Here is a 27,756-nt window from a genome sequence, read left to right as displayed (position 1 = left end):
GCCCCGCCTTACAGCCCGCCTATTGGCCCGGCAGGCCCCGTCCATAGAGTCACTTCCGCCCTGGGCACGGCCCAGGCCACGCCGAAGTGCGTGAGGGCACTTGACAATTTGTGAGCTTGACAGTCTGTGAGTGTGCGGATTCTTATCTCTGGTAACTGGACTCAGAAAGATCTCTGCTGAGCTGTTTCAGGTTTCTCCCTGACCTCCCGAATATGACGGCGTCTTGCTCCTCTCGCAAGGCACCCCCCTACCGCTCCGAGAGTCCCTTTTCTTCTAGGTCCTTCGTTGGGATTCTTTTTGTGGCGCTACTGCTCCTGCTTCCCATATCCTCCGGTAGGAGCCTGGAGAGGGTGTCCGCACAGGCGGCGAACTGGAGCGGGTGTGGGGGGTGGGGCAGGCCGGGTCGGGGTCAGGCCCACTGGAGCCGAGGGTCGGGGGAGCTTTGCTTGGTGGCTCGGGGCGGAGGCGCGGGGCTGAGTCCACCTGGGATCGTAAGGAGTTAGGGTAGAAGGTGTGGCCAGACTGTCCCCGGCTCGTACCGTGTGGGGACCCCGGGGGGTGGGGACCACGTAGTGGCCGAAGAGAAGGCTTGCTTGGTGGCGTGGCTGGGGTTTACCCAGGGCCAAGCTGGGTCTCTAGCAAAAGCTTGCACGGTGTTTCCAGGACTGATCAAGTCGATAAGGGAGCGCCAACCCGGGGCTGGTGGTGAAGGCTTGCTCTTGAGTTGCCCAGGTGCCTGGGGATGTTGCTAGGCTGGTGCTGTGCTCGTGGGGAGAGTTTGCCCTGTGTTCCCTGGACGGGATGACGCCTTGTGCCCTGCTGGGCGTGGTTAGGGGAGCCCAGGCCAGGTGTACGCAAGTGTGTGCTTTGAGGAAATGGCCAGTGCAGCCGAACCGAGTGTGGGACAGGGAAGCTTACTACTTGCTTTAAGTGGGCCTGCGGAGCAGATGTTGTGTCTGTAGCACTCCGGTGACAGCAGGCTCTGGGAGCCTGGGATTTAGAGGGTTTGGAAGCGGGCAAGGTGCTTTTTGTAAATAAAGTTAACAGGAAACTTGGTACTCGAGATCGTATTGATATTGATTTGCAGGTTCTTCTTTTTTTTTTCTTTGCAGTAGAGTTATCTTCCTGTTCTCGTCCAAAAGACAGTATTCAGTTCTATTACCGAATGGCTTTTTGGCATTGCTTTCCTTCTTTCTGAAGGTTGGGTCATGTTTGAGGGGATATCCGAAGCAACCTAAAAAACACTGGTAGCCACATCTACGGAAAAATGAGTATCCTAAGAAGTGAACCAGAAATGGTGGTAATCTGGTTTTCTCCTATAGTTCATAAACTAAACCTGAAGGCCCAACCACTAAGTTTATTTCATGTTTCACAGAAAGCACTTTGAAGTACATATATTCTAAAAAAAGGCATGCTTATTGTATAAAACTTAGGACAACCATTTTTAATACTTTGGTAGATTTCCTTTTGTCTTTATATGTACATATGTTTTCATGCCCAAGTTATTTTTAGGATCCTATTACGTATACGGTTTCATTAGCAGCATTCGTTCAACAAATACTTGCCTTCTATATGCCAGGTCCTGTACTGGTCCTGAGGATGCACTGGTGAGCAATAACACACCATTCCTATTTTCATGATCCTTATTTCACTATTTGTCTGTCTGCCTACACACATGAGTATATGCCGGGACTGTGTTTTGCTTACTGCTATACATCCAGTGCCAGGCACACATTAGGAAATCAAGTATTTGCTACAATTTATTGGGAGTGGTAAACAGTAGCCAAAACATAATACTAATGAATATGTTATAACCCAAGAGAAGTACCCAGGAGGAAAGGAGCATGATTCTCTGACAGCATTTAATAAATGACTGGTGGAAGGGAAGACTTTTCTGTTCATCAAACAAGCCAAACTCTGCCACTTTGCCTTCTGTACTTGCTGTTCCCTTGGCCTTGGGACATTCTCCTGCCTCTAGCATAGTTGGCTCCTTCTTATTCTTCAAATTCACTTGTGATATTACCTTCTCAGAGGGACCTTCTCTGACCCACTATTTCCAGTAGAGACACATGTTCCAGCTCAATTACCCCCCTAACTGGTAGTCACTCTCCCAAACTGTTTTCTGTTCTTTCCTCACTAGAATGCAGAGATCTTGGCTGTCTTGTCACACTTGTGGTTCCAAGTGCCCAATTTTTTGCCTAAGTGTCAACACTCTTGTATAACTCTCAAGTACCAGAAAATTAAAGGTGACATTCGGCTGGGGCTTAGAGCCCAGGAAAAACTTCTCTTGCTTCCAGGAGGAAGCAAGAGAGCCATGCTTAGGATGGCCTTTCTTTGGTGCCTAAAAAGCTAAGGCAGGAGCAGCTGGGGGTCAATCTACCTTCTCCTGATAGTAGACTCCTCAGGTCTCACCATACTCGTCTTGCTTATTACGGATCATTTTAAAAGTTTATTTCTATGCCGGAGAGGTGTGGGGGATGGAACAGCAGTGCTAACAAGAAATTAAAAGGAATTTTTTTAAAGAATAATAATGTTTAGAATAGGCTTAAAGTTAGAAGTTGAAGGATATGAAGAGAACTATTTAAAATAGAGGAGGGCTTCCCTGGTGGCGCAGTGGTTGAGAGTCCGCCTGCCGATGCAGGGGACACGGGTTCGTGCCCCGGTCCGGGAAGATCCCGCATGCCGTGGAGCAGCTAGGCCCGTGAGCCATGGCTGCTGAGTCTGCGCGTCCAGAGCCTGTGCTCTGCAACGGGAGAGGCCACAACAGTGAGAGGCCCGCATACCAAAAAAAAAAAAAAAAAAAGTAAAATAGAGGAAAATAGAGGGAATTCTCTGGTGGCGCAATGGTTAAGAATCTGGGACACGGGTTCAATCCCTGGTCTGGGAAGATCCCATATGCCACGGAGCAACTAAGCCCATGTGCCACAATTACTGAGCGTGCGCTCTAGAGCCTGCGAGCCACAACTACTGAGCCCGCGTGCCACAACTACTGAAGCCCGTGCACCTAGAGCCTGTGTTCAGCTTCAGCAAGAGAAGCCACCACAATGAGAAGCCCGTGCACCACTATGAAGAGTAGCTTCTGCTCACTGCAGCTAGAGAAACCCCGCAGGTAGCAACAAAGACCCAATGCAGCCAAAAATAAATGAAAATAAAATTTAAAAAATAAAATAGAGGAAAATAGATAAATAAAATGAATAGCATGTACTGTGGAAGGTAACAAAACTAGAAATGGAGGAAAAACAAGGGGAAGTTTAAGGCTGAAAGGTAAAATCAGGATAGGTGGGAAACATAGATGAGGTACAAATGAGAACTTACTATACTGGGCAGGGAAAGTATGTGGATACAATAAATATTTCACTGAAGCAGCTCATGAGGAGAAGGTTTTGTAAGTGGGCAGTGTGTGCTTGGGAGACTTGCCATCTCAGAGGTAGTTGCCAAATGGTAGGGAATCACAGAAGGGACCAGTCTCATTCCTCCAGAATGGGTCTGCTTTTTGGAACAAAACCTACAATTTCCTTTTATGGGTGGTCTCTTCTGCCTGTTTTAGGTCTTTTCTCTCTTCCTACTGAAAGAATCCAAGATCAATAAGGGCTTACACAGTAGTTTCTTAGTTTCTTACTCTACATATTACAGTGCAGGGAGAACAGTCCTTATCTGGTCAGTTGCTAGGTTACATATACTGGGAGATATGAGACAAAAGAAATTAGGTGGTCAAATATTTCTCCAGTGCATAATGCTTTAAGATGATTATTTTCAATATTAGATTCATTATACTATATTCTTTACCATTGGTTTCTGTTTAACAGCAGTGGTTCTTTGAGAACCAAAGTTTTTTGAATAACAGCTATGAGGGACATACTGTGTGAGGTGTTGTGCCCACATGGATGAATGGAGTCCACTGGTGAGCTGAGACATCCATGCAGAGGAGAGTCCAAGAGAAGGGACTGGTCACTGCCTCCCCAGGAAAAGCAGAAAGTACTTCCCAGAGGAGATGTCGAGTGGATTAAGTCAAAGAAGACAGGACTTGAACAGGAGTTGCTCCTGAGCAGGAGGAAGGGTGTTCAGAGCAGAGGGAGCATTGTGAGCTCAGAGATGTGGCACGGCTCAGGGCAGCCATGGACTGCCTAGTTACCCTGTGTGGCAGCAGTAGAGCAAAGGAGGCAAGAGGAAGGCAGCGGTGTAGATCACAGAGTGAATAATTGTGAAAAGAACAGGATAGGTAGCAATCAACAAACATCATAATAAAAATCACCTGTTGTTTTTGGGCACCTTGACTTGACTTAGCAGAATGCAAATCTAAACCGGGGTTGCTTTAATTTCCCTAGGCTCAGTATAAGACCATTTCTTGAGGACTAAATTGCAGACAGAGTGTATTGGTGTAACCATGCAAGGGTTCCAGGTTAGAGACAGTGATGGGAAATGGTGTTGGCAGTAGAACTAGGCTGCCTGGCTTCACTCCTGGGTCTGGTACCTTCTGGGAATGTATTCTTAAGCAAGTTACTTCATGGCTCAGATTGCTCATCTTAAAGAGGGTGAAATAGTACCTAACTCATAGGATGTTTATGAAGAGTAAATTAGTTTAAAAGGACTTCAAATATGATTGGTACAGGTAGTGCTTAAATGTGCTATTTCCAAGATAATTAATATCATCTCTTTTGTTGTTAGAAACAAGTTCTGGGATCTTTCATACCATACTTTAGGGAAAAAATGTAACCAACAGGACTTGGAGTTCTCCTTTGAGAATGTTAAAATGCCATTTCTAGTCATAGCAGTAATGGAGAATGGGTTCAAATAAATAAAGCACAAATATTTTGACATAAAAAAACTCTGAAAGGGAAACATCTGTAACTAAAGGAATGGAAAAAATTTGAGGAAAGGCATGCAAAAGCAAAGAAAAATGATGATTTTCGGATATCTCTGGAACAGGTTGGCTGAACAGTATAAAGAATTTGAATTTTGATCCAAGAGTGCAGAGAACTGATAACAGTGCTCCTTCAGCTCTGGCATTAGGAACTAGAAATACAGTGAAGAATGAGACATGGTCCTCAAGAAGGTTACAGTCTCCTAGGGAGTACAAACAATGAACAATTACAGTATGAAAATTGCTATGAAAGAAGTAAATTGGGGCTCATGAGGACACTTAACTGAATTTTCTGGGTGAGAGATGTTAGGAGCCTCTGGGAAGAAGTGGAATCTGAGATGAAACTGAAGGATGAGTGGGTGGGAGGAATGGCATGGTCTTGGGTCAAAGCTGAAGTAATATGATGCAAGGAGGTCTAGAGTGCTAAAGTAAGTTGAGTAATTTAATGGGCACTACTAGTGGAATTGAATGTGGCTTAGAAGAGTGTGCAAGAGTGAGCGGATATTAAAGCTCTGTTAGCCATGTCAGGGATCCTTAGACATTATCATGAGGGCAACAGGGAGCCATTGAAACATATCTGACTTGGAAGGGCCTTGGTCCTAGTATCATATCAGTATTACTCTGGTAGCAGTGTGAAAAGGAACTGAATGAAAGGTGGTAAGACCAGTAAGGAGACCTATTCAGAAACTCTTGTAGCAATCCAGATAAGAAATGATAGTGGCTTGAATTAGAAGTAAAGGTGGAAACAGAGAGAGGGAACAGGCATTTCAGTTGTGGAAACCATGTATCTTGTTTGCTGGCTTCATAATGTTATTTGAGATAGTGTGACACTTTCCAAGTGGAGCTGTAGGGAGGCAGTTGAACACATAGACTTGGCACCCCAGCTAAGATCTAGGATGGAGAGAGGGATTTGGGATGCAGCTCTCATCAGTTGTAATGATGTCATGAGAGTATACATTCTGACCCAGGGGGATTTGCAAAATGAAAAGAAGGAGAGCTCGTAGAATAACCCATGAGGAACGTCACATTATGCCATCAGGCAGAGAAGGAGGAGCAGCCAGAGGACAGGCTGAAAACCAGACTGGTTTGCTACCTGGAAACCAAGGAAAAGAGCTTTATAGGCACAAGGAAGCAAAGAGAGAATGAACAATAGCTCCAGATGTTATAGACAGGGTGATTAAAATTACTGAGGGAGAGAGTGCTTGGATGAATTTACTTAGAATGTGGCTACTTAATTATTTCGAACATGGTTTATGTGATTTTTTATAGGTCTAGAAATGAGTGGAACGTGAGAAATAAAATTGACAGGTATAGATGTTAGAGCGTCCATTCTGAGGAAGCAAAGAAAATTTGAAAATAGGTTGTGTAGAGTGAGAAAAGGGGAAGATTCGTCAGGTTTCATTGAGGTTCTGGTTTGGGTCAGAGACGATGATTTTCTAAAGGTGCCACCTGTGCAGGGGTGTGGGTGTGTGCTTATGCCAGAGAGTTATTTTTAACTTTTGCAAGCAGGTAGAGAGTGCTTGCATAATTTTGTAAGTGTACAGAAGGTGAACAGTTTTCTTGATCCATATTAGGGACTATTTCACCTTCCTGAAACTCATCTGGAAAACTGGGGAATTTTCTGAATGCAGCCTATCATATGATATAATGGAATCTGTTATGAAAGTATAGCATTGCAGCCTAATAATAATTATATTGTAAACTCTGTAGAAAAAAAACTCAGTCCAGATACTATTTTTCTGATGCTCGGAATGTTTAGTTAGAAAATCCTCATAGGAAAAAAGAACTCAGTATTCTGAGCAAGAGAAGAAGATATTTGATTATAAAACAAGTATGATATTGGACCCAGTTATTACAGTATATAAAGCTTGTAATCAACTGATTGCCAAAGCAAATGTTCTAAACTGCACATTGTTGAAGGCATGTCTTTTGCAATGCATGTTATTGGGAAGAAATACTTCATGTTAGTTGAATAGATTGAACCATCCAGTTGACATTTGTTTTTCCATACACAGCACTGTATGTGAGAGTCATATTAGGAATTCTCTCTTCTTTTTATGCCTTCAAGATAGTTACTGGGGGCTTCCCTTGTGGGGCAGTGGTTAAGAATCCACCTGCTACTGCAGGGGACATATGTTCGAGCCCTGGTCCAGGAAGATCCCACGTGCCGCAGAGCAACTAAGCCCCTGCACCACAACTAGTGAGCCTGAGCTCTAGAGCCCATGACCCACAGCTATTGAGCCCACGTGCCACAACTACTGAAGCCAGCGTGCTTAGAGCGTGCGCTCTGTAACAAGAGGAGTCACCGCAGTGAGAAGCCCGCGCACTGCAAGGAAGAGTAGCCCCCACTCGCCGCAACTAGAGAAAGCCTGCACGCAGCCATGAAGATCCAAAACAGCCAAAAATAAAAATAATAAATAAAGTAAATACATTTATTTTAAAAAAAGACAGTTACTGAAATTGAATACATAAAACAAAGATCACTTGTATAATTTAATCACATGCATGCTGTTACTTGATTTCTTTCTTGGTGCTTCCAGGATATTCTAGAATGATATGTGTTTTTATCTAAAATGGAATTATATAGCATTTCTAGCCCATTATTTCCTATTGTAAAATGAGAATGTATGGCTCAGGGTATTCAGTAAATTTTTTTTTTTTTTTTTTTTTTTTTTTTTTTTTTGCGGTACGCGGGCCTCTCACTGTTGTGGCCTCTCCCATTGCAGAGCACAGGCTCCGGACGCACAGGCTCAGCAGCCGTGGCTCACGGGCCCAGCCGCTCCGCGGCATGTGGGATCTTCCCGGACCGGGGCACGAACCCGTGTCCCCTGCATCGGCAGGCGGACTCTCAACCACTGCGCCACCAGGGAAGCCCCTCAGTAAATTTAATGTTATTAATAAAATTCAACTCTTTACTAATCTTTTAAAAAATGCTTTTAATAACTATGGCTTTTTGTTTGTTTTTTTCTTTAGCCTTGTTTTGGGCAGTTGATTCAGGAGCATTCATGTAACAAGATCAGCATAGTGGATATGTTCAAAACATTTGCTAAATGCTGAAAGAATTTCAGCACATGACGTAAATGAAATGTTGGACAGTGTATTGAGAGAGGAGTTTAGAATTTAGAATAAGATGTAAAATATTTCACTTGTTTAGACTTCACTCTTGACCAGTCTCAATCTGAAGACCAAGTTCCAGGGAGTAAGAAAGAAAAAAGTTCCTCAGGGACCAGAATAGGTCTCTCTCCTTTCTCCTTAGGTTCTTTTTATTTTTTATTTTCTTAACACCTTTACTAGAGTATAATTGCTTTACAGTGGTGTGTTACTTACTGCTTTATAACAAAGTGAATCAGCTGTACATATACATATATCCCCATATCTCCTCCCTCCCACCCTCCCTATCCCACCCCTGGAGATGGTCACAGAGCACCAAGCTGATCTCCCTGTGCTATGCGGCTGCTTCCCACTAGCTATCTGTTTTACATTTGGTAGTGTATATATGTCCATGCAGCTCTCTCACTTCGTCCCAGCTTACCCTTCCCCCTCTCCGTGTCCTGAAACCCATTCTCTACATCTGCATCTTTATTCCTGTCCTGCCCCAGGTTCTTCAGAACCATTTTTTTTTCTTTACATTCCAAATATATGTGTTAGCATACGGTATTTGTTTTTCTCTTTCTGACTTACTTCACTCTGTATGACAGTCTGTAGGTCCATCCAGCTCACTACAAGTAACTCAATTTTGTTTCTTTTTATGGCTGAGTAATATTCCATTGTATATATGTGCCACATCTTTATCCATTCATATGTCGATGGACACTTAGGTTGCTTCCATGTCCTGGCTATTGTAAATAGAGCTGCAATGAACATATGGTACATGACTCTTTTTGAATTATGGTTTTCTCAGGGTTATATGCCCAGTAGTGGGATTGCTGGGTTTATGGTAGTTCTATTTTTAGTTTTTTAAGGAACCTCCATACTGTTCTCCATAGTGGCTCTATCAATTTACATTCCCACCAACAGTGAAAGAGGGTTCCCTTTTCTCCACACCCTCTCCAGCATTTATTGTTTGTAGATTTTTTTTTTTTTTTTTTTTTTTTTTTTTGCGGTACACGGGCCTCTCACTGTTGTGGCCTCTCCCGCTGCGGAGCACAGGCTCCGGATGCGCAGGCCCAGCGGCCATGGCCCACGGGCCCAGCTGCTCCGCGGCATGCGGGATCCTCCCGGACCGGGGCACGAACCCGCATCCCCTGCATCGGCAGGCAGACTCTCAACCACTGCGCCACCAGGGAAGCCCTGTTTGTAGATTTTTTGATGATGACCATTCTGACTGGTGTGAGGTGATACCTCATTGTAGTTTTGGTTTGCATTTCTCTAATGATTAATGACGTTGAGCATCCTTTCATGTGTTTGTTGGCGATCTGTATATCTTCTTTGGAGAAATGTCTATTTAGGTCTTCTGCCCAGTTTTGGATTGGGTTGTTTGTTTTTTTGATATTGAGCTCCATGTGCTTGTAAATTTTGGAGATTAATCTTTTGTCAGTTGCTTCGTTTGCAGATATTTTCTCCCATTCTTACGGTTGTCTTTTCATGTTGTTTATGGTTTCCTTTGCTGTGGAAAACCTTTTAAGTTTAATTAGGTCCCATTTGTCTATTTTTGTTTTTATTTTCATTACTCTAGGAGGTGGGTCAAAAAGGATCTTGCTGTGACTTATGTCATAGAGTGTTCTGATGTTTTCCTTCAAGAGTTTTATAGTGTGTGGCCTTACATTTAGGACTTTAATCCATTTTGTGTTTATTTTTGTGTATGGTGTTAGGGAGTGATCTAATTTCATTCTTCTCCATGTAGCTGTCCAGTTTTCCCAGCACCACTTATTGAAGAGGGTGTCTTTTCTCCATTGTATAGTCTTGCCTCCTTTATCAAAGGTAAGGTGACCATATGTGCGTGGGTTTATCTCTGGGCTTTCTATTCTGTTCCATTGATCTATATTTCTGTTGTTGTGCCAGTACCATACTGTCTTGATTACTGTAGCTTTGTAGTATAGTCTGAAGTCCAGAAGCTGGATTCCTCCAGCTCTGCTTTTCTTTCTCAAGATTGCTTTGGCTATTTGGGGTTTGTGTGTCCACAAAAATTGTGTAATCTTTTGTTCTACTGTGAAAAATGCCGTTGGTAGTTTGATATGGATTGCATTGAATCTGTAGGCTGCTTTGGGTAGTATAGTCATTTTCACAATGTTGATTCTTCGAATCCAAGAGTATGGTATATCTCTCCATCTGTTTGTATCATCTTTAATTACATTCATCAGTGTCTTCTGGTTTTCTGTGAATTTGCCTGTGAAGCCGTCTGGTCCTGGGCTTTTGTTTGTTGGAAGATTTTTACTCACCTTCTCAATTTCAGTGCTTGTGATTGGTCTGTTTATATTTTCTATTTCTTCCTGGTTCAGTCTTGGAAGGTTGTGATTATCTAAGAATTTGTCCATTTCTTCCAGGTTGTCCATTTTATTGGCATATAGTTGCTTGTAGTAATCTCTCATGATCCTTTGTATTTCTGCCATGTCAGTTGTTACTTCTCCTGTTTCATTTCTAATTATATTGATTTAAGCCTTCTCCCTTTTTTTTCTGCTGAGTCTATCTAATGGTTTATCAATTTTGTTTATGTTCTTAAAGAAACAGCTTTTAGTTTTATTGATCTTTGCTCTTGTTTCCTTCATTTCTCTTTCATTTATTTATGATCTGATCTTTATGATTTCTTTCCTTCTGCTAACTTTGGGGGTTTTTTGTTCTTTCTCTAATTGCTTTACGTGTAAGGTTAGGTTGTCTATTTGAGATATTTCTTTTTTCTTGAGGTCGGATTGTATTGCTATAAACTTCCTTCTTAACACTGCTTTTGCCGCATCCCACAGGTTTTGGGTCCTCGTGTTTTCATTGTGATTTTTTTCTACGTATTTTTTGAGTTCCTCTTTGATTTCTTCAGTGATCTCTTGGTTACTTAGTAGTATATTGTTTAGCCTCCATGTGTTTGTATTTTTTACAGATTTTTTTCCTGTAATTGATATCAAGTCTCATAGCGTTGTGGTCAGAAAAGATACTTGATATGATTTCAAGTTTCTTAAATTTACCAAGGCTTGATCTGTGACACAAGATACGATGTATCCTGGAGAATGTTCCAGGAACACTTGAGAAGAACGTATATTTTTTTGTTTTTGGATGGAATGTCCAATAAATATAATCTTGGTTGTATGTTCTTCCCTTTCATCACTTTAAATATGTCCTGCCACTCCCTTCTGGCTTGCAGATTTTCTGCTGGAAGATCAGCTGTTAACCTTATGGGGATTTCCTTGTATGTTATTTGTTGTTTTTCCCTTGCTGCTTGTAATATTTTTTCTTTGTATGTAATTTTTGATAGTTTGATTAATATGTGTCTTGGCATGTTTCTCCTTGGACTTATCCTGTATGGGACTCTCTGTGTTTCCTGGAGTTGATCATTTCCTTTCCCATGTTAGGGAAGTTTTCAACTATAATATCTTCAAATATTTTCTCAGTCCCTTTCTTTCTCTCTTCTTCTTCTAGGACCCCTATAATTTGAATGTTGGTGCATTTAATGTTGTCCCAGAGGTCTTTAAGACTGTCCTCAATTCTTTTCATTCTTTTTTCTTTATTCTCCTCTATATTAGTTATTTCCACTATTTTACCTTCCAGGTGAATTATCCATTCTTCTGCCTCAGTTATTCAGCTATTGATTCCTTCCAGAGAATTTTAAATTTCATTTATTTTGTTGTTCATCATTGTCTGTTTGCTCTTTAGTTCTTTTAGGTCCTTGTTAAACGTTTCTTGGATGTTCTCCATTCTATTTCCAAGATTTGGATCATCTTTACTAACATTACTCTGAATTCTTTTCCAGGTAGACTGCCTATTTCCTCTTCATTTGTTTGGTCTGGTGGGTTTTTTCCTTGCTCCTTCATCTGCTGTGTTTCTCTGTTTTCTCATTTTGCTTAACTTACTGTGTTTGGGGTCGCCTTTTCACAGGCTGCAGGTTCGTAGTTCCCATTGTTTTTGGTGTCTGACCCCAGTGGGTGACATTGGTTCAGTGGGTTGTGTAGGCTTCCTCGTGGAGGGGACTAGTGCCTGTGTTCTGGTCGATGAGGCTGGATGTTGTCTTTCTGGTGGGTAGGACCGCGTCCAGTGTTGTGTTTTGGGGTGTCTGTCACCTTATTATGATTTTAGGCAGCCTCTGTGCTAAGGGTGGGGTTGTGTTGCTGTCTTGCTAGTTGGTATATGGTGTCCAGCACAGTAGCTTGCTGGTGATTGAGTGGAGCTGGGTCTTAGGGTTGAGTTGGACATCTCTGGGAGAGCTTTCACTGTTTGATATTACATTGCGCCATGAGGTCTCTGGTGGATCAGTGTCCTGAACTCGGCTCTCTCACCTCAGAGGCACAGGCCTGACACGCAGCCAGAGCACCAAGACCCTGTCAGCCACACGGCTCAGAAGAGAAGGGAGAAAAAAATAAATTAATTAAATAAAGTAAAGTTATTAAAATAAAAAATAAAATTATTATAAGTTTTAAAGTAATAAAACACTTTAAAGTAAACTAATAATTTTTTAAGTAATAAAAATGTAATAAAAGAAAGAAAAGTAATAAAAGAAAGTAAAGTAATAAAAGTGTTTTAAACATTTTTTTAAAGTAATAAAAGAAAGAAAAAAGAAAGAAAGAAGAGAGGAACCAAACCAAACAACTAATCCACCAATGATAACAAGTGCTAGAAACTATACTAAAAAAAAAAAAAAAAAAAAAAGGACAAACACAACCCTAGGACAAATTGTAGAAGCAAAGCTACACAGACGAAATCACACAAAGAAGCATTCACATATACACTCATAAAAAGATAAAAAGGAAGAAAAAATATATATATATTTTTTTTATAAAAATAGGGAAGAGAGCAACCAAATGTATAAAGAAATCTACCAATGATAATAAACTCTAAATACTAAACTAAGATAAACATAAGACCAGAAACCAATTAGATGCAGAAAGCAAACCCCAAGTCTACAGTTGCTCACAAAGTCCACTGCCTTAATTTTGGTATGATTCGTTGTCTATTCAGGTATTTCAGAGATACAGGGTATATCAAGTTGATTGTGGAGATTTAATCTGCCTCTCCTGAGGCTGCTGGGAGAAATTTCCCTTTCTCTTCTTTTTTCGCACAGCTCCTGGGGTTCAGCTTTGGATTTGGCCCCGCCTCTGCGTGTAGGTCGCCTGAAGGCATCTGTTCTTTGCTCAGCCAGGACCGGGTTAAAGTAGCAGCTTATTCGGGGGCTCTGGCTCACTCAGGCTGTTGTAGGGGGAGAAAGGGGTATGGAATGTGAGGTGAGCCTGTGGCAACAGAGGCCAGCATGACGTGGCATCAGCCTGAGGCATGCCGTGTGTTCTCCCCGGGAAGTTGTCCCTTGATCTCGGGACGCTGGCAGTGGCTGGCTGCACAGGCTCCCAGGAGGGGAGGTGTGGGTAGTGACCTGTGCTTGCACGCAGACTTCTTGGTGGCGGCAGCAACAGCCTTAGAGTCTCATGCCCGTCTCTGGTTTCCACACTGATAACCGTGGCTCGCACCCATCTCCTCCTTAGGTTCTTAACTTTATAAGAGTGGCCTCTGAATTCCTGTAGTCCTTTAGAACTTAATATGTCTCCATCACATTATTTTACATAATTTTTTAACAGATTTGTTAGGTTATCAAGTGCCCAGATAGTTAAAAGCAAGGGGGGGCTTCCCTGGTGGCGCAGTGGTTGAGAGTCCACCTGCCAATGCGGGGGACACGGATTCGTGCCCCGGTCCGGGAGGATCCCACATGCCGCAGAGCAGCTGTGCCCCTGAGCCATGGCCGCTGAGCCTGTGTGTCTGGAGTGTGTGCTCTGCAACGGGAGAGGCCACAGCAGTGAGTGCCTCGCATACCGCAAAAATAAATAAATAAATAAATGCAAGGGGTCTTGCTGTTGTAGAAATGACATTATTCTAGGGAGTAAAAAACTCCTTCCCTCAACACCCCCCAAAAAACCCCAGAAGTAAAAAATTCTAAAAGCATAACAATATAATAGCTGTACTGTTGGGATATATTGGATAAACAACCCAAACAGCTACCTCAGGGAGCTTCTGAGGAATGAGCAATCCATTCATCTGTGAAGGAAAGTTAAATTCTATTTAAAGTAATGTTGAAGAGAGCAAGTTGTTTTTTCATGTAATATTTTTCACATAGTTCATTTTGATATTTACATGGTGTCTATTCATCACTTTTAAAATGCTTAGTTCACTAATAGGAAACAAATGAAATGAAGTATTATTTTTTGAAATACTTCAGTCCATAATTATTTTGATTTATGAATCCCACAAGGCATATTTTATATTCATCTCTTTCCATAGCATGTCTTGAGTACCAAGTGAGTACAGATTGTAGTAGAAAAAGAAGGCATATGATCCCTGCCCTCTAGGACCTTGCCTTCTGAGAGGAAACTGAGCCTGAAATGACAAGTGATCATATGCTTGTGTTTCAAACTATGGAAGAGTAATCTGAACAGAGTGCTGTATACTGTAGGAAATTTCTTAGAGGGGAGGTGAGTTTTGAAATGAATTTAGAAAAAAGTGGGGAAGGATACATACCTAAAATGTATTTATATTTCAAAACTAAAAACATTGATGCTATCTCTTTAATTTACTGTTGAATAAAAATTCATCTTATTCCCTAACAAAGCAAAAGCTAATAGGTTGTTATTTAATGTAAGTAAGGCACATACTCCACTACTACCACCAGTTGGGTAAAAGCATGGGACGGTCATTTAAAATCTTGCTAAGAACCTTTCCATTTATTCTGCACTACCTACCTGATGCCAGGCCACAGTGGCTGGCTGGTGAATGAGATAAAATATTTTTATGCTCTTATTCTCTTATACCTAGATGCCTGTGGTGAGCCACCAAGGTTTGAAACTATGCAGCCCCAGGATGTCCCTAAACCCAGTTATAGCCCTGGGGAAAGTATACATTATGAGTGTCGCCCAGGTTACCAGCCCAAGCGTCCTCCTCTTCCTACCTCTGCTGTTTGTCAGGATGATAATAAGTGGTCACTTCTCCAGGAGGCCTGTACAAGTAAGTAAACAAAACTTTTTTTTTTTAATTCAAAAAACTTTTTTATTGCTCTAGAGATTTTTCACACATTTTAGGGTTCATGTTTTACGACTGAAATGGTTTTCTCATGTGAATGTAGGTTTTAGAGAGCAGTGCATTCAGGCTTTGAAAATATCTCCCGGGAACCTTTTTTTTCACAATTGGTTGCCTGGGTAAATGTGAATCTTCTTTGATGTTATAATAGTTAAAGAAAGAAAATAATAAAAGATAATAATATTCCCATGAATTCAAGTGAGCAATGTAGAATTTTGAATTTGATTCAAATCTGTTTTGAAACCAGTATAAAACAACGAATTTGAAATTTTCCTTTTAGGAAAACAGTGTCCTAACCTAGGGGATCCAGCAAATGGCCAAATAAAGTACCCAAATGAAAGTATTCTGTTTGGCTCACAGGCTCACTATGTTTGTAATGATGGGTAAGTAGGATGCTCCTTAGAGGAAATAATGTTATATGTTACTAAATCCATTTTCATTTTGCCTGTCTTCTTAAGCATTCCCACAAAGTTGATTCCATTTTGCTTTCTGTGTGACAAGTTTTACTGTAGCCAAATAACTCTTGGGCTTTTTATGGAGACTGAAAAGATGTGTAACTAGTAGAAAGAAATTTAAATTGAAGGAAAGTAAAATTGTATAATACTTAGTATATGTATTAATAAACCTCTCATAAGCATTAAAAATGTTTTAATCATGGTGACTTTATCCTTGACAACACAATGCACCCTATTTAAAATGGTCAATTCTCAGAGGTGAAATAGATTTATGGAACTGGGAGGTAGAGTTGCCAACTGAAGATATTCTTATATCAAAGTGATCTGTAAGATGTCACGAGACCAAAAGTGACCTGGTAACTTAGACAATAATGTTGATCAAGATCTCTTAGTTGGAAAACCTTATTTTTAAAACTACTACAAAGGAGTGAAGCATCTCAAGAGAGGTACTGAGGATTTAATAATAGCCTTTGTTTTACAGGGCTCTTTAAATAGCATATGTTAGGGATACTGAACATTTATAAAAAATGTGAATTTAAAAGGTAAATGTAATATGCTATGGAAACACAACTGGTTTTATAATATTGTCTATGTATCCTGGTAGTTTACTGAGTTTATTTATTAGTTTTTACATTGTGTGTGTGTGTGTGTGTGTGTGTGTAATCTTCAGGGTTTTTTATGTAGAAGATCATATCCTCTGCAAACCATGATAATTTTACTTCTTTCTTTCAAGGTAGAAATATATTTCTTTTTCTTGCTTAATTGCTCTGACTAGAACTTCTAGTACCACGTTGAATAAAAATGGTAAAAGCAGTTGTTCATGCCTGTTCTGATCTTAGAGGAAAACTTGCAGATTTTCACCACTGAGCATGATGTTTGCTGTTGGATTCTCATGTATGGAGTTTATTATCTTAAGGCAGTTTCCTTCTGTTTCTAGTTTGTTAAGTATTTTTATTATGAAAAATATTGAATTTTATCAAATGCTTTTTCTGCCTCAATTGAGGTGACCATGTGGTTTTTTTTCCTTTCATTCTTTTGATGTTGCATATTACGTTGATTGATTTTTATGTGTTGAGCCATCTCTTGCATTCCAGGAATAATTCCCACTTGGTCTTGATGTTTAATCCTTTTAAAATGCTGCTAAATTGTTTGCTGGTATTGTGTTGAGGTTGTTTGCATCAGTGTTCTTAAGGGATAGTGGTCTCTAGCTTTCTTTTCTTGTAGTACCTTTATTGAATTTTGCTATGACCGTAATGCTTGTCTCATAGAATGGGCTTGGAAGACTTCCCTCCTTTTCAGTTTTTTGGAAAAGTTTGAGAAGGATTGGTATTACTTCTTTAAATGTTTGGTAGAAATCACCAATGAAACCATCAGATCCAGGATTTTTCTTAATTGGGAGAATTTTGATTACTGATTCAATCTCCTTACTAGTTACAGATCTATTCAGATTATCTGTTTTTGTGATTAACTCTTGGTAGGTTTTGTGTTCCTAGGAATTTGGCCATTATATCTAGTTTGTCCATTTGTGGCATAAAATTGTTCATAGTATTCCCATAATAGTTTTTATTTCTGTCAAATCTATAGTGATGTTCCTGCTTTCATTTCTGATTTTAGTAATTTGAGTCTAATCTCTTTGTTTTAGTCAATCTAAGGGTTTGTCAATTTTGTTGCATTTTTTGAAGAACCAACTTTTAGTTTCATTGATATTCTCTCTTGTTTCGCTCTTTTTGTTGTTGTTGTTTATCTCTGTTCTAATCTTTATTATTTGCTTCCTTCTGCTAACTTTGGGTTTATCTTTTTCTGGTTCCTTAACTTGTAAGGTTAGTTTGTTTTTTCAGAGCTATCGTTTCTTAATGTAGACATTTATAGCTATAAATTTCCCCCTTAGCACCGCTCTTGCTGAATCCCATAAGTGTTAGTATGTTATGTTTTCATTTCCATTCATGTCAAAGTATGTTCTAATTGCCCTGATTTCTTCTTTGAGCCATTGGTTGTTCAAAAGCATATTGTTTAATTTTCACAATTTTATGAATTTTCCAGTTTTCCTTTTTTTTTTTTTTTTTTTTGCGGTATGCGGGCCTCTCACTGCTGTGGCCTCTCCCGTTGCGGAGCGCAGGCTCAGCGGCCATGGCTCACGGGCCCAGCCGCTCCGCAGCATGTGGGATCTTCCCGGACCGGGGCACGAACCCGTGTCCCCTGCATCGGCAGGCGGACTCTCAACCACTGCGCCACCAGGGAAGCCCCCAGTTTTCCTTTTGATGTTGCTTTTTAAATTCATCCTATTGTGGTCAGAGAATATACTTTTATGATATCTGTCTTTTAAAATCTATTATTAATATTAATTCATGGCATAAAACAATTATATTATTAATTATTTATTAAATAATTAATTATGTTTTGTATAACATTAACTTGTTTTCTAATTTGTCACCTAACATATGGTCTATCCTGGAAAATGCCCAAATGCTCTTGAAAAGACTGTGTATTCTGTTGTTGTTGGGTAGAGTGCTTTGTATATATCTGTGGGATCATGTTGTTTTACTGTGCTGTTGAAGTCCTCTGTTTCCTTATTTATCTTCTGTCTCGTTGTTCTATCCATTATTGTGAGCGAGGTATTGCAGTCTCCAACTATTATGTAGAAATGCATATTTCTCCCTTCAATTCTGTCATTTTTTGCTTCATATATTTTGATAGCCTGTCATTAGGTGCATAAATATTTATAATTGTTATATCTTCAGTACTGAGTCCCTATTAATATAAAATTTACTTCTTTGTTTCTTGTAACCTTTTTCATTTAAAGTCCATTTTGTCAGATTTTAGTATAGCTACTCTACTGTCTTTTGGTTACTATTTGTGTGAGATATCTTTTTCCAGCCTTTCATTTTCACCCCATTTGTGTCTTTGAATGTCAGGTGAGTCTCTTGTAGACAACATGTAGTTAGATCATGTGTTTTTATCCATTCTGCCAATCTCTGTCTTTTGATTGGAGAGTTTATTCCGTCTACACTTAATATAATTATTGATGAGGAGGGATTTATTTCTACCATTGTGCTACTTGTTTTCTATATGCTTTATAGCTTTTTCCTAGTCCCTCATTTCCCGCATTACTGTTTTGTTTTGTGTGTAGTTGATTTTTGTAGTGAAATGTTTAAATTCCTTTCTCATTTCCTTTTGAATATATTCTATAGTTATATTGTTTGTGGTTACCATGGGAATTATTATACATTGAACATAGGACATGGGAATTCCCTGGTGGTCCAGTGGTTAGGACTCTGCACTTCTACTGTAGGGGGCACAGGTTCAAGCCTGGTTGGGGAGCTAACATCCCACAAGCCTCACAGGGTGGCCAAACAAAACAAACAAACAAAATTGTTACAGTTATAACACTCTAGTTTAAATTTATACCGGCTTAAATTTAATAAATTACAAAAACAGTCCTTAATAGCTCTATCCTCGCCCCTTTTGGTTGTTGATATCATACTACCCTCTACACAAATAATTGCATACTAGCTTCTATTTTAATTATTTATTTATTTTAAAATTTAGTGTTTTAAATCACATATAGAAAACAAAAACTGTAGTTGCAAACCACTGTTTCAGTCATGCTAGTTTTATCATTGCCTTTGTATTTACTTTTACTGAGATATTTATTTATACATAGGGCTTTGAGTCCCTTCATTCCTTTTTTAGTACTCCCTTGAGCATTTCTTCTTGAGGAGTATAGTGGTCACAGACCTGCTAAGCTTTTAATTCTGGGATTCTGGGAATGTCGTAATTGCTCCCTCACTTTTGATGCTCAGTTTTGCTGGGATAGAGGATTTTTGGTTGACAGGTTTTTTTTGTTTGTTTGTTTGTTTGTTTAGTTTCTGTTTTATAACAAAGTGAATCAGTCATACATATACATCTGTTCTCACATCCCTTCCCTCATGCATCTCCCTCCCTCCCACCCTCCCCATCCCACCCCTCCAGGCGGTCACAAAGCACTGAGCTGATCTCCCTGTGCTCTGGGGCTGCTTCCCACTATCTATCTACCTTAAGTTTGGTAGTGTATATATGTCCATGCCTCTCTTTCGCTTTGTCACAGCTTACCCTTCCCCCTCCCCATATCCTCAAGTCCAGTCTCAAGTAGGTCTGTGTCTTTATTCCCGTTTTACCCCTAGGTTCTTCATGACATTTTTTTTTTAATTCCATATATATGTGTTAGCATACAGTATTTGTCTTTCTCTTTCTGACTTGTTTTTTTTTCTTTTAGCACTTTGACTATATCAATCCACGGTCTTCTGGTCTCTGAGTTTCTAATGACAAATCTTAATTAGTATCCCTTGTATGTGATGATTCACTTCTCTCATGCAGCTTTCAGCATTCTTTGTCTTTTGAAAGTCTGATTATCATGTATCTTAGTAAGATGAATACAAAGTGACCTGCACTTAGAATTTTAAGCTTTTGGAGAATTTTCAGCTTTTGGCATATTTGTTTCTTTTATCAAATTTGGGAAGTTTTCAGCCATTATTTCTTCAAGTATTCTCTCTGTTCCTTTTGCTCTATCTTCTCCTTCTGAGAGTCCCACAGTGTATATGTTGGTCTGCTTGTTGGTGTCCCACAGATCCCTTTGGATTTGTTCACTTGTCTTCAATCTTTGTTCTTTCTGTTTCTTAGAGTCAATAATTTCCATTACTCTATCTCAATTTCACTAATTCTTTTTTCTTCTCAAATATGCCTTTAATTCTTCCAGTGACTTTTTCATTTCCATTAATGTATTTTTAAACTCCAGAATTTACTTTTGGATTCTTTTTAGCTTTTCTAGCTCCTACTGATATTTCCATTTTGATCACATATTGTTCTCTTGACTTTCTACATTGTTTCCTTTAGTTGTTTGTGCATCTTTATCCCAGGTATTTCTTTCAAATTTTACTGAGGCTCCAGGGCAGGGCTTAGGCAGGGGACAACCCTGTGGGCAAAAAAAGAGCCAGTGGAGAGGATGTATCTGACCTTCTTCTTGGGGCACAGGTTGTTGGTTTGGCCATACTTCTTCTTGTGGCAGTTGACAGCACTTGTGTTCAGGTGAGCATAACACTTGCAGCAGATCATTTTGTCACAGTTGTACTTTGGGAAAGCTGGCAGAGGGAAGACTTGATGATACCACCCTGCACGTGAAGCACCAAGTGTAAAGTGGATTATTTCTGGATATTATAGTCTGAGAGAGTAAGGCCACCCTCAGCTGTTTGTCTGCAAGAGTCAGACCCTGTTGGTGGGGCAGGATGTCCTCAGTGTCTTTGATTTTGGCTTTGACATTCTCAGTGGTGACACTGAGCTTGACCTCAGGAGTGATACTCTTGCCCATCAGTGTCTTCACAAAGAACTGCTGTTTGGCTTCTTCATTGGCTTCTCTGTGTCTGCTGTTTTGCTGCTTCACTGAAGAAAAATGGGGTAGCAGAACTGGTATCTGTTAATTTCCATTGAGAGTGCCTTCACAAGACATTTAAAGTCTTTGATAGATTTGTCATGAGATCTCCTTCAGAAAAAAATCCTGTTCATATATTTTTCCACTGTATGAGCCATACTTTTCCTTTCCCGTTTCTTTGTATGCCTTACAACTTTTTTGTTGAATCAATATTTGAATCTAACAATGTGGTAACTCTGGAAATCAGATTCTGCCTGCTACCTAGAGCTTACTGTTTTATGGGGTTTTTTGTTTTGTTTTGGTTTGGTTTTCTCATTGTTGTATGGTGTCTCTGTGCTGAGGAGCAGGCTGACATATAAACTTGAAGGTCATCTCAGGTTTTCTCTGATCCTTTCTCTGGGCAGGAGGAATCATTTTCTAATTTTTTTCCACATGGCAGTTATTTTTGAATGTCCTAGTGTATAATGTCTGGCTCCTGTTAGTAGAAACAAAGTAAAAGTGAAGGGGAGGGGCAAAGGATGCTGGATTTTACATCCCTTGGATATCATTTGTCCAGTGTTGAAGGAGCTTGAAAAAATTGGGGGAGGTGTGACAACAAAGGCCGCCCACCTCTATTTCTGCTTCTCTGTGATCAGAAGCAGCAGTGGTAAGAACACAAATCCCCGATACTTTGAGGGCAGATTCCTTTTTGCCTACTGTAGCTCCCAAGTGCTACTTATAAGCTGCTCTAGCAACACATTTACAGATGCCAGCAGGGCAGGGGGGTGGGATAGGGAGCTGCCACTCCGCTAAGAGCTAAAATTGACTGAAATCAAGTTAATTTACCTAAGTCTTCTCCTAGTAATTGCAAGCCACGAACAGATTCTAGACTTCCAAAATAGTGATATCAGGCAGATTCTGTCAGTGTCGTCATCAAGTTGGGGGGACAGATTTCTGTTGCCACTTATTTTGCCATCATCCCAGAATCCTCTCCTAACGCATTATAATATAGAATCAATGAATTAGCCTTTAGGGAAAAGTCCTTTGGAAGTGGGTACAGGCAGTTACACTGAGTCTTTTTTAACTTGATCAAGTAAAAATAGCAGAATATCCAGTGAATGTTCCGCTGGAACATATAGAAGAGGCTACTAGGCACCAAAAGTTTAAGATGTAGAATCAAGGAAGTTGTAGCCCTCTTGAGAAACACAATATATAGAGAGAGGCATCAGAGCAAAATAGTAAATGAAAAGTACCAAATAGATAGAATCATTCATGATCATTACAATGAGAGTCCAGAAGGAGAAGAGTGTATTATGAATTTAAATAATTGGAGAATATTTCATTGATTAGTATTCCTGAACTACTACTAGAAAGATACAGTCATACCTTGGAGATATTGCAGTTTCATTTCCAGACCACTGCAATAAAGCAAATCAAATGAGTTTTTTACATACATTTATACTATACTGTGGTCTGGTAAGTGTGCAATAGAATTATGTCTAAACAAATGTATATACCTTAATTTAAAAATACTATATTACCCAAAAATGCTAACCATAATCTGAGCCTCAGAGTCCCAGTAGTAACATTAAAGGCATTGATCACAGATCACTCTAACAAGTATAATAATAGTAATAAAGTTTGAAATATGTGAGATTTACCAAAATGTGACACAGAGACATGAAGTGAGCAAACATTTTGGGGAAAATGGCACAAATAGACTTGTTTGATGCAGGGTTGCCATACACCTTCAATTTGTTAAAAAGTTAATAAAGTAAAGAGCAGTAAGATGAGGTATGCCTGTATTCTGAACATTAATAAAGAATCTAATGAATATTATTTAAAGAATGTTTAAAAAATCTAAAACTTACCTAATACTCACTACGTGCCAGTTGCTAACTCATCCAATCCTCAAAACAGTCCTATGAGGTATGTAGTGTTACCCTCCTTTTCATAGATGAGGAAACTGAGCAAGAGAACCTTGCCTAAGGGACTTGCCCAAGCTCAAATAAGTCAGTCTTAGAGCTGGAACTTGAATCCAGGCAGGCAAGCTCTAGGGCCTGATCTGTCTGCTCAGTCCTTACTGAGCAGAATGGTGTGAGCAAAAGGGTAGAGAAGTGAACGTGTGATGCATTTGCCAGAGATAGCAGAGGGGCTACACTGACAACATGACAGAGTAATTTAGACATTTTGCTGTGGGCCAATGTGTGTTCACATGCAGAAACTCTATTTAATTAAGTTGCATATTTAGTTAGCACTTACATTATATTTTGTTTAAGGAACTTCTCCCTCAAATTACTATAGTGCAGGAAAACAACCATGTAAAATTGTTTTCATTATTATGTCCATCGTGTAAGTACTAAAGAACATAGTAACTTTTCTTTTCTCGTTTAGTTATTTCTTAACTGGACCAAGTATTCTATACTGTGACATTTCTGAAAGTACTGTGAGCTGGAGTGATAATCCTCCAATATGTGAAAGTAAGTATATTCTCCCTTTAGAATATAGAGGAGCAGTTCTCAAACTTTGGGCCTCAGGACCCCTTTATGCTTTTAAATTAACATAGATACCAATGAACTTTTCTTTATGCGGGTTATGTCTTTTGCTATTATTATATTGGAATTAAAACTGAAAAGTTTTTAAAATAATTATTATTCATTTTTAAGAAGAGTAAGCACAATACCTGTTAGTATATACAACATATCTTTATGAAAAATCAAAAATTTCCAAAACAAATAGTGGCGTTGTTTTACATTTTTGCAAATTTCTTCAATATCTGGCTTAAAGGAAGACATCTGGATTCAGTCTCTTGCAAGATCACACAATTATAGCCTCTGGAAAATTTCACCATACACTTGTAAGGATGAAAGTGAAAAATGACGATAATACTCGGTATCAGTGTGAAGAACTGATTTAGTGAATAGATATATTTATAAATTATGAAGTGTTTCTCAAGCAGCACTGAGTTCTGTTTTGTTTTGTTTTGTTTTTATCTGTACGTGGGCCTCTCACTGTTGTGGCCTCTCCCGCTGCGGAGCACAGGCTCCGGACACGCAGGCCCAGCGGCCATGGCTCACGGGCCCAGCCGCTCCGCGGCATGTGGGATCCTCCTGGACCGGGACACGAACCCGTGTCCGCTGCATCGGCAGACGGACTCTCAACCACTGCACCACCAGGGAAGCCCCTGAGTTCTGCTTTTAATCATAATTATATTATATCATGAAATTGTCAACATCTCTTATGATGAGACCAAAACTTAGTATGGCCTTGCAGATAAATAAATGTGTTTCATATAGATTTTTAATGTCGTTATTTAAGAAAATTAGTTTTATTTTAAATAATTCACTTCTAAAGTAATAGTTTGAATTTAGGATAATACATTTTCTCATAGAAACCTTCTAAATGAATATTGGATTCACAACTAGCTTGTAGAAATCATATATTAATTTATTGAAGGCAATTCGTAGATCTTTCCTAATTGCTGTTTGATCTTTTACCTTTCCTTTTGCCTCTTATGTCTTCTTTTTTTCCCTTTCTAAGAGATTTTGTGTAAACCACCTGAAAAAATTCTAAATGGAAAATACACAAATAGCCACAAGGATATATTTGAATACAGTGAAGTAGTAACTTATAGTTGTGATGCTTCAGATGGAACAGATCCATATTCACTTGTTGGAGAGAGCAAGCTTGTTTGTATTGGAAAAGACAAATGGAGTAGTGACCCTCCTCAGTGTAAAGGTAATAATATTTCCATTCATTTCCTTCTTAATTTGTTAATACTGTAGAAACGCTTTGTAAATTGTTTTACTTACAGTAAAAACAGCCATATGTGCTTGATCCTCCTGTTAAATTGGTTTCTAATTTAATTTAATATCGGTCAAATCAAGTAAAAAATACTTCTACTTGTAGAGCTTCCCCCCTCTCACTCCACAGGTTCTTGGCATTCCAATTTATACGTTGTGAAATACTGTGTATATGCATGAGTTAGGACTTTTTTCCATGAAAAGCATCAAAAAATTCAGCACACACTTTCTTAAACATAAGAAAGTGTTATCTTGTATTACAAGAAGTCTGACAGTTTTGGCTACAGGAAATCATAGTGTAAATTGTAAAAGATTAATTGTCTCACAGGTATGATTTATAAACTCTGGGCAAATCTTACTTAAAGACGAAGTTTAAGGCAGTAGAGCATGATCAAAAGCAGGGAGACACTGGAGGGATTTTTACTCTTGAAAGAAAGGGTCCACTGAATAATAGCAAAATATTTACTCTTCTCAAGTGAACATGGAACATTCTCTAATACCGTATTCTAGGCAATAAGGTAATTTTTAACAAATTTCAAATAATTGAAATCATTCAGAGTACATTATCTGATCAAACTGGGATGAATGTAGAAATCAAAACATAAATCTAGAATATCCCCAAATATTTGAAAATTATGCAGACACTTACATGTAATAAATGAATCAAAGACAAAGTACTAACAAGGGAAATTAGAAAGTGCTTCGAATATACTAAAAATGAAACACAGCATATTAAAATATCAACTTGTGGGATACAGCAAAAGCATTGCTTAGAAGAATATTTAAACCATGAAATACGTATATTGGAAAAAGAAAAGTCTCAAATCAATAATCTGAACTTCTACCATAAGGAACTAAAAAAACAAAGCAACTTAAACCCCAATAGGAGAAAATAAACCAGAGAAGAAAATCAATGATATTGAAAAGAGAAATAATATAGAGAGAATCAAATCAATACCTGCTTCTTGGAGAAGATTGATAAAATGGATAAACCTATAGGTAGTTTCACAGGAAAACAGAAGATACAAATAACCAGTATCAAGACTGAAAAAGAGGAGGTCACTACATATACTGCAGACATTTAAAGAATAGTAAGGGAATAAAACAAACAACTTTATGCCTGTAAATTTGACAACTTAAACCTTGCATGTAGATTTTGTCTTTCCTTTTGTTCTTGTGGTATATCACATTGATTGATTTCTGTATGTCGAACCATCCTTTGCAGAAGGAAATTTTGTCAAATGCATAAATAGCATTTCACAAAATTCAACATCCATTCATGATAAAAACCCTCATGAATGTGGGTATAGCAGGAACATATCTCAACATAATAAAGGTGATTTATGACAAACCCACGGCCAACATAATACTCAAAGGTGAGAAGCTGAAAGCCTTCCTGAAATTCAGGAACACGAGAAGGATACCCACTCTCACGACTTCTATTCAACATAGTATTGGAAGTCAGAAAAGAAAAAGAAATAAAAGCTATCCAAAATAGAAAGGAATAAGTAAAACTGTCACTATTTACAGATGACATAATACTCTGTGTAGAGAATTCTACTCTACACAAAAACTATTGGAACTAATATATGAATTCAGCAAGGTAAGAGGATACACGATGAATATATAGAAATCTGTTGTGTTTCTTTACCCTAATAATGAAATGTCAGAAAGAGTAAGTTAAAAAACAATTCCATTTAAAATTGCGTCTAAAACAAACAAACAAAAAACACCTAGGAATAGACTTAACCAATGAAGTGAAAGGCCTATACAGTGTAAACTATAAAACATTGATAAAGGAATCTGAACATGATTCAAAGAAATGGAAAAATATACTGTGCCCTTGGATTGGAAGAATTAATATTGCTAAAATGGCCATACTACCCAAACCAATCTACAGATGTGCAGGACAGGAATAGAAACTCATTCGTAGATTACTGATGTGTGGACACAGTTGACGGAATGGAGAGTGGGATGAATTGGGAGATTGGGATTGACACATATACACTACCATGTGTAAAACAGATAGCTAGTGGGAACGTGCTGTATAGTGCAGGAAGCTAAGCTCGGTCCTCTGGGGTGACCTAGATCAGTGGGATAGGGTGGGGTTGGAGGGAGGCCCAAGAGGGAGGCAATATATATATACATATAGCTGATTCACTTCGTTGTACAGCAGAAACTAACACAACATTGTAAAGCAACTATACCCCAATTAAAAAAAAAAGAAAGGAAGTAGAAATTAAATGCTTGGAAATAGGCCTTTCTTAGAATTAAAATTCTCCATCACAAGACAAAATGTGTTTTGTTTTTTCCGGTAATGGAGTAGGTAGGTCACTGAGCAATATGATTAACAAATATCTGATGCCTGTGACTTTTTAATTACAAGAAATCTGTGAGATTTTTTCCTATCACATCAGTTATCGATAGTGTATATATTAATGATGTCTAAAATATTATATAGCTAACTTGTATTATTGAGCAATTCTTTTCACCCCTGGCCTTACATTTTTCATGTGAAAAGCAGGAACTGGAACAACCGGTCTCCAAAGCTATGCCTAGTGCTAACATTCTAATTTTGTTTTGTTTGACTTTTTGTACAGTTAAGTGTGAGATGTAAATTAGTTTAAGTCTGTGATTTTTTTTTTTTTTTTGCAGTACGCAGGCCTCTCACTGTTGTGGACTCTCCCGTTGAGGAGCACAGGCTCCGGAGGCGCAGGCTCAGTGGACATGGCTCACAGACCTAGCCACTCCGTGGCATGTGGGATCTTCCCGGACCGGGACATGAACCCGTGTCCCCTGAATCGGCAGGCGGACTCTCAACCACTGCGTCACCAGGGATGCCGAAGTCTGTGATGTTTAAATGTACTTTCTCCACCATTATAAAGAAAGGAATAAAAAAAATGTATCTTTGCAAATGTACTTATGGAATATGGTTTGTAATAAATTTACTTTATAAAGCCTTGAAAAGCCAAGAGGAAACAAAATGAATATGTGATCCTTATGAGAAATCCCCTCCTTGCTGTACTTGACTGGGTTCAGAATCCCTGTGTTGGGTGTGGC

The 27,756-nt window shown here is 39.1% G+C and overlaps 1 protein-coding gene across 1 annotated transcript; it reads left to right on the top strand.

Annotated features, from left to right (window-relative positions):
- Nucleotides 1–212: 212 nt before the first annotated feature.
- On the top strand, nucleotides 213–27,615 carry LOC307048749 (membrane cofactor protein-like; the record flags this gene model as incomplete). Its single annotated transcript, XM_079697949.1, has 6 exons — nucleotides 213–333; nucleotides 14,798–14,986; nucleotides 15,339–15,441; nucleotides 23,288–23,373; nucleotides 24,434–24,631; nucleotides 27,352–27,615. The coding sequence occupies 6 exons, from the start codon at nucleotides 213–215 to the stop codon at nucleotides 27,438–27,440; spliced, it is 786 nt and encodes a 261-aa protein (XP_079554075.1). The 3' UTR covers nucleotides 27,441–27,615.
- Nucleotides 27,616–27,756: the final 141 nt, after the last annotated feature.

This window comes from Hyperoodon ampullatus, assembly GCF_949752795.1.
Source record: "Hyperoodon ampullatus genome assembly, chromosome: 2".
NCBI classification, from domain to species: domain Eukaryota; kingdom Metazoa; phylum Chordata; class Mammalia; order Artiodactyla; family Ziphiidae; genus Hyperoodon; species Hyperoodon ampullatus.
The sequence above is the reverse complement of the archived record's forward strand: the minus strand, read 5'-3'. Positions and strand labels throughout refer to the sequence as shown.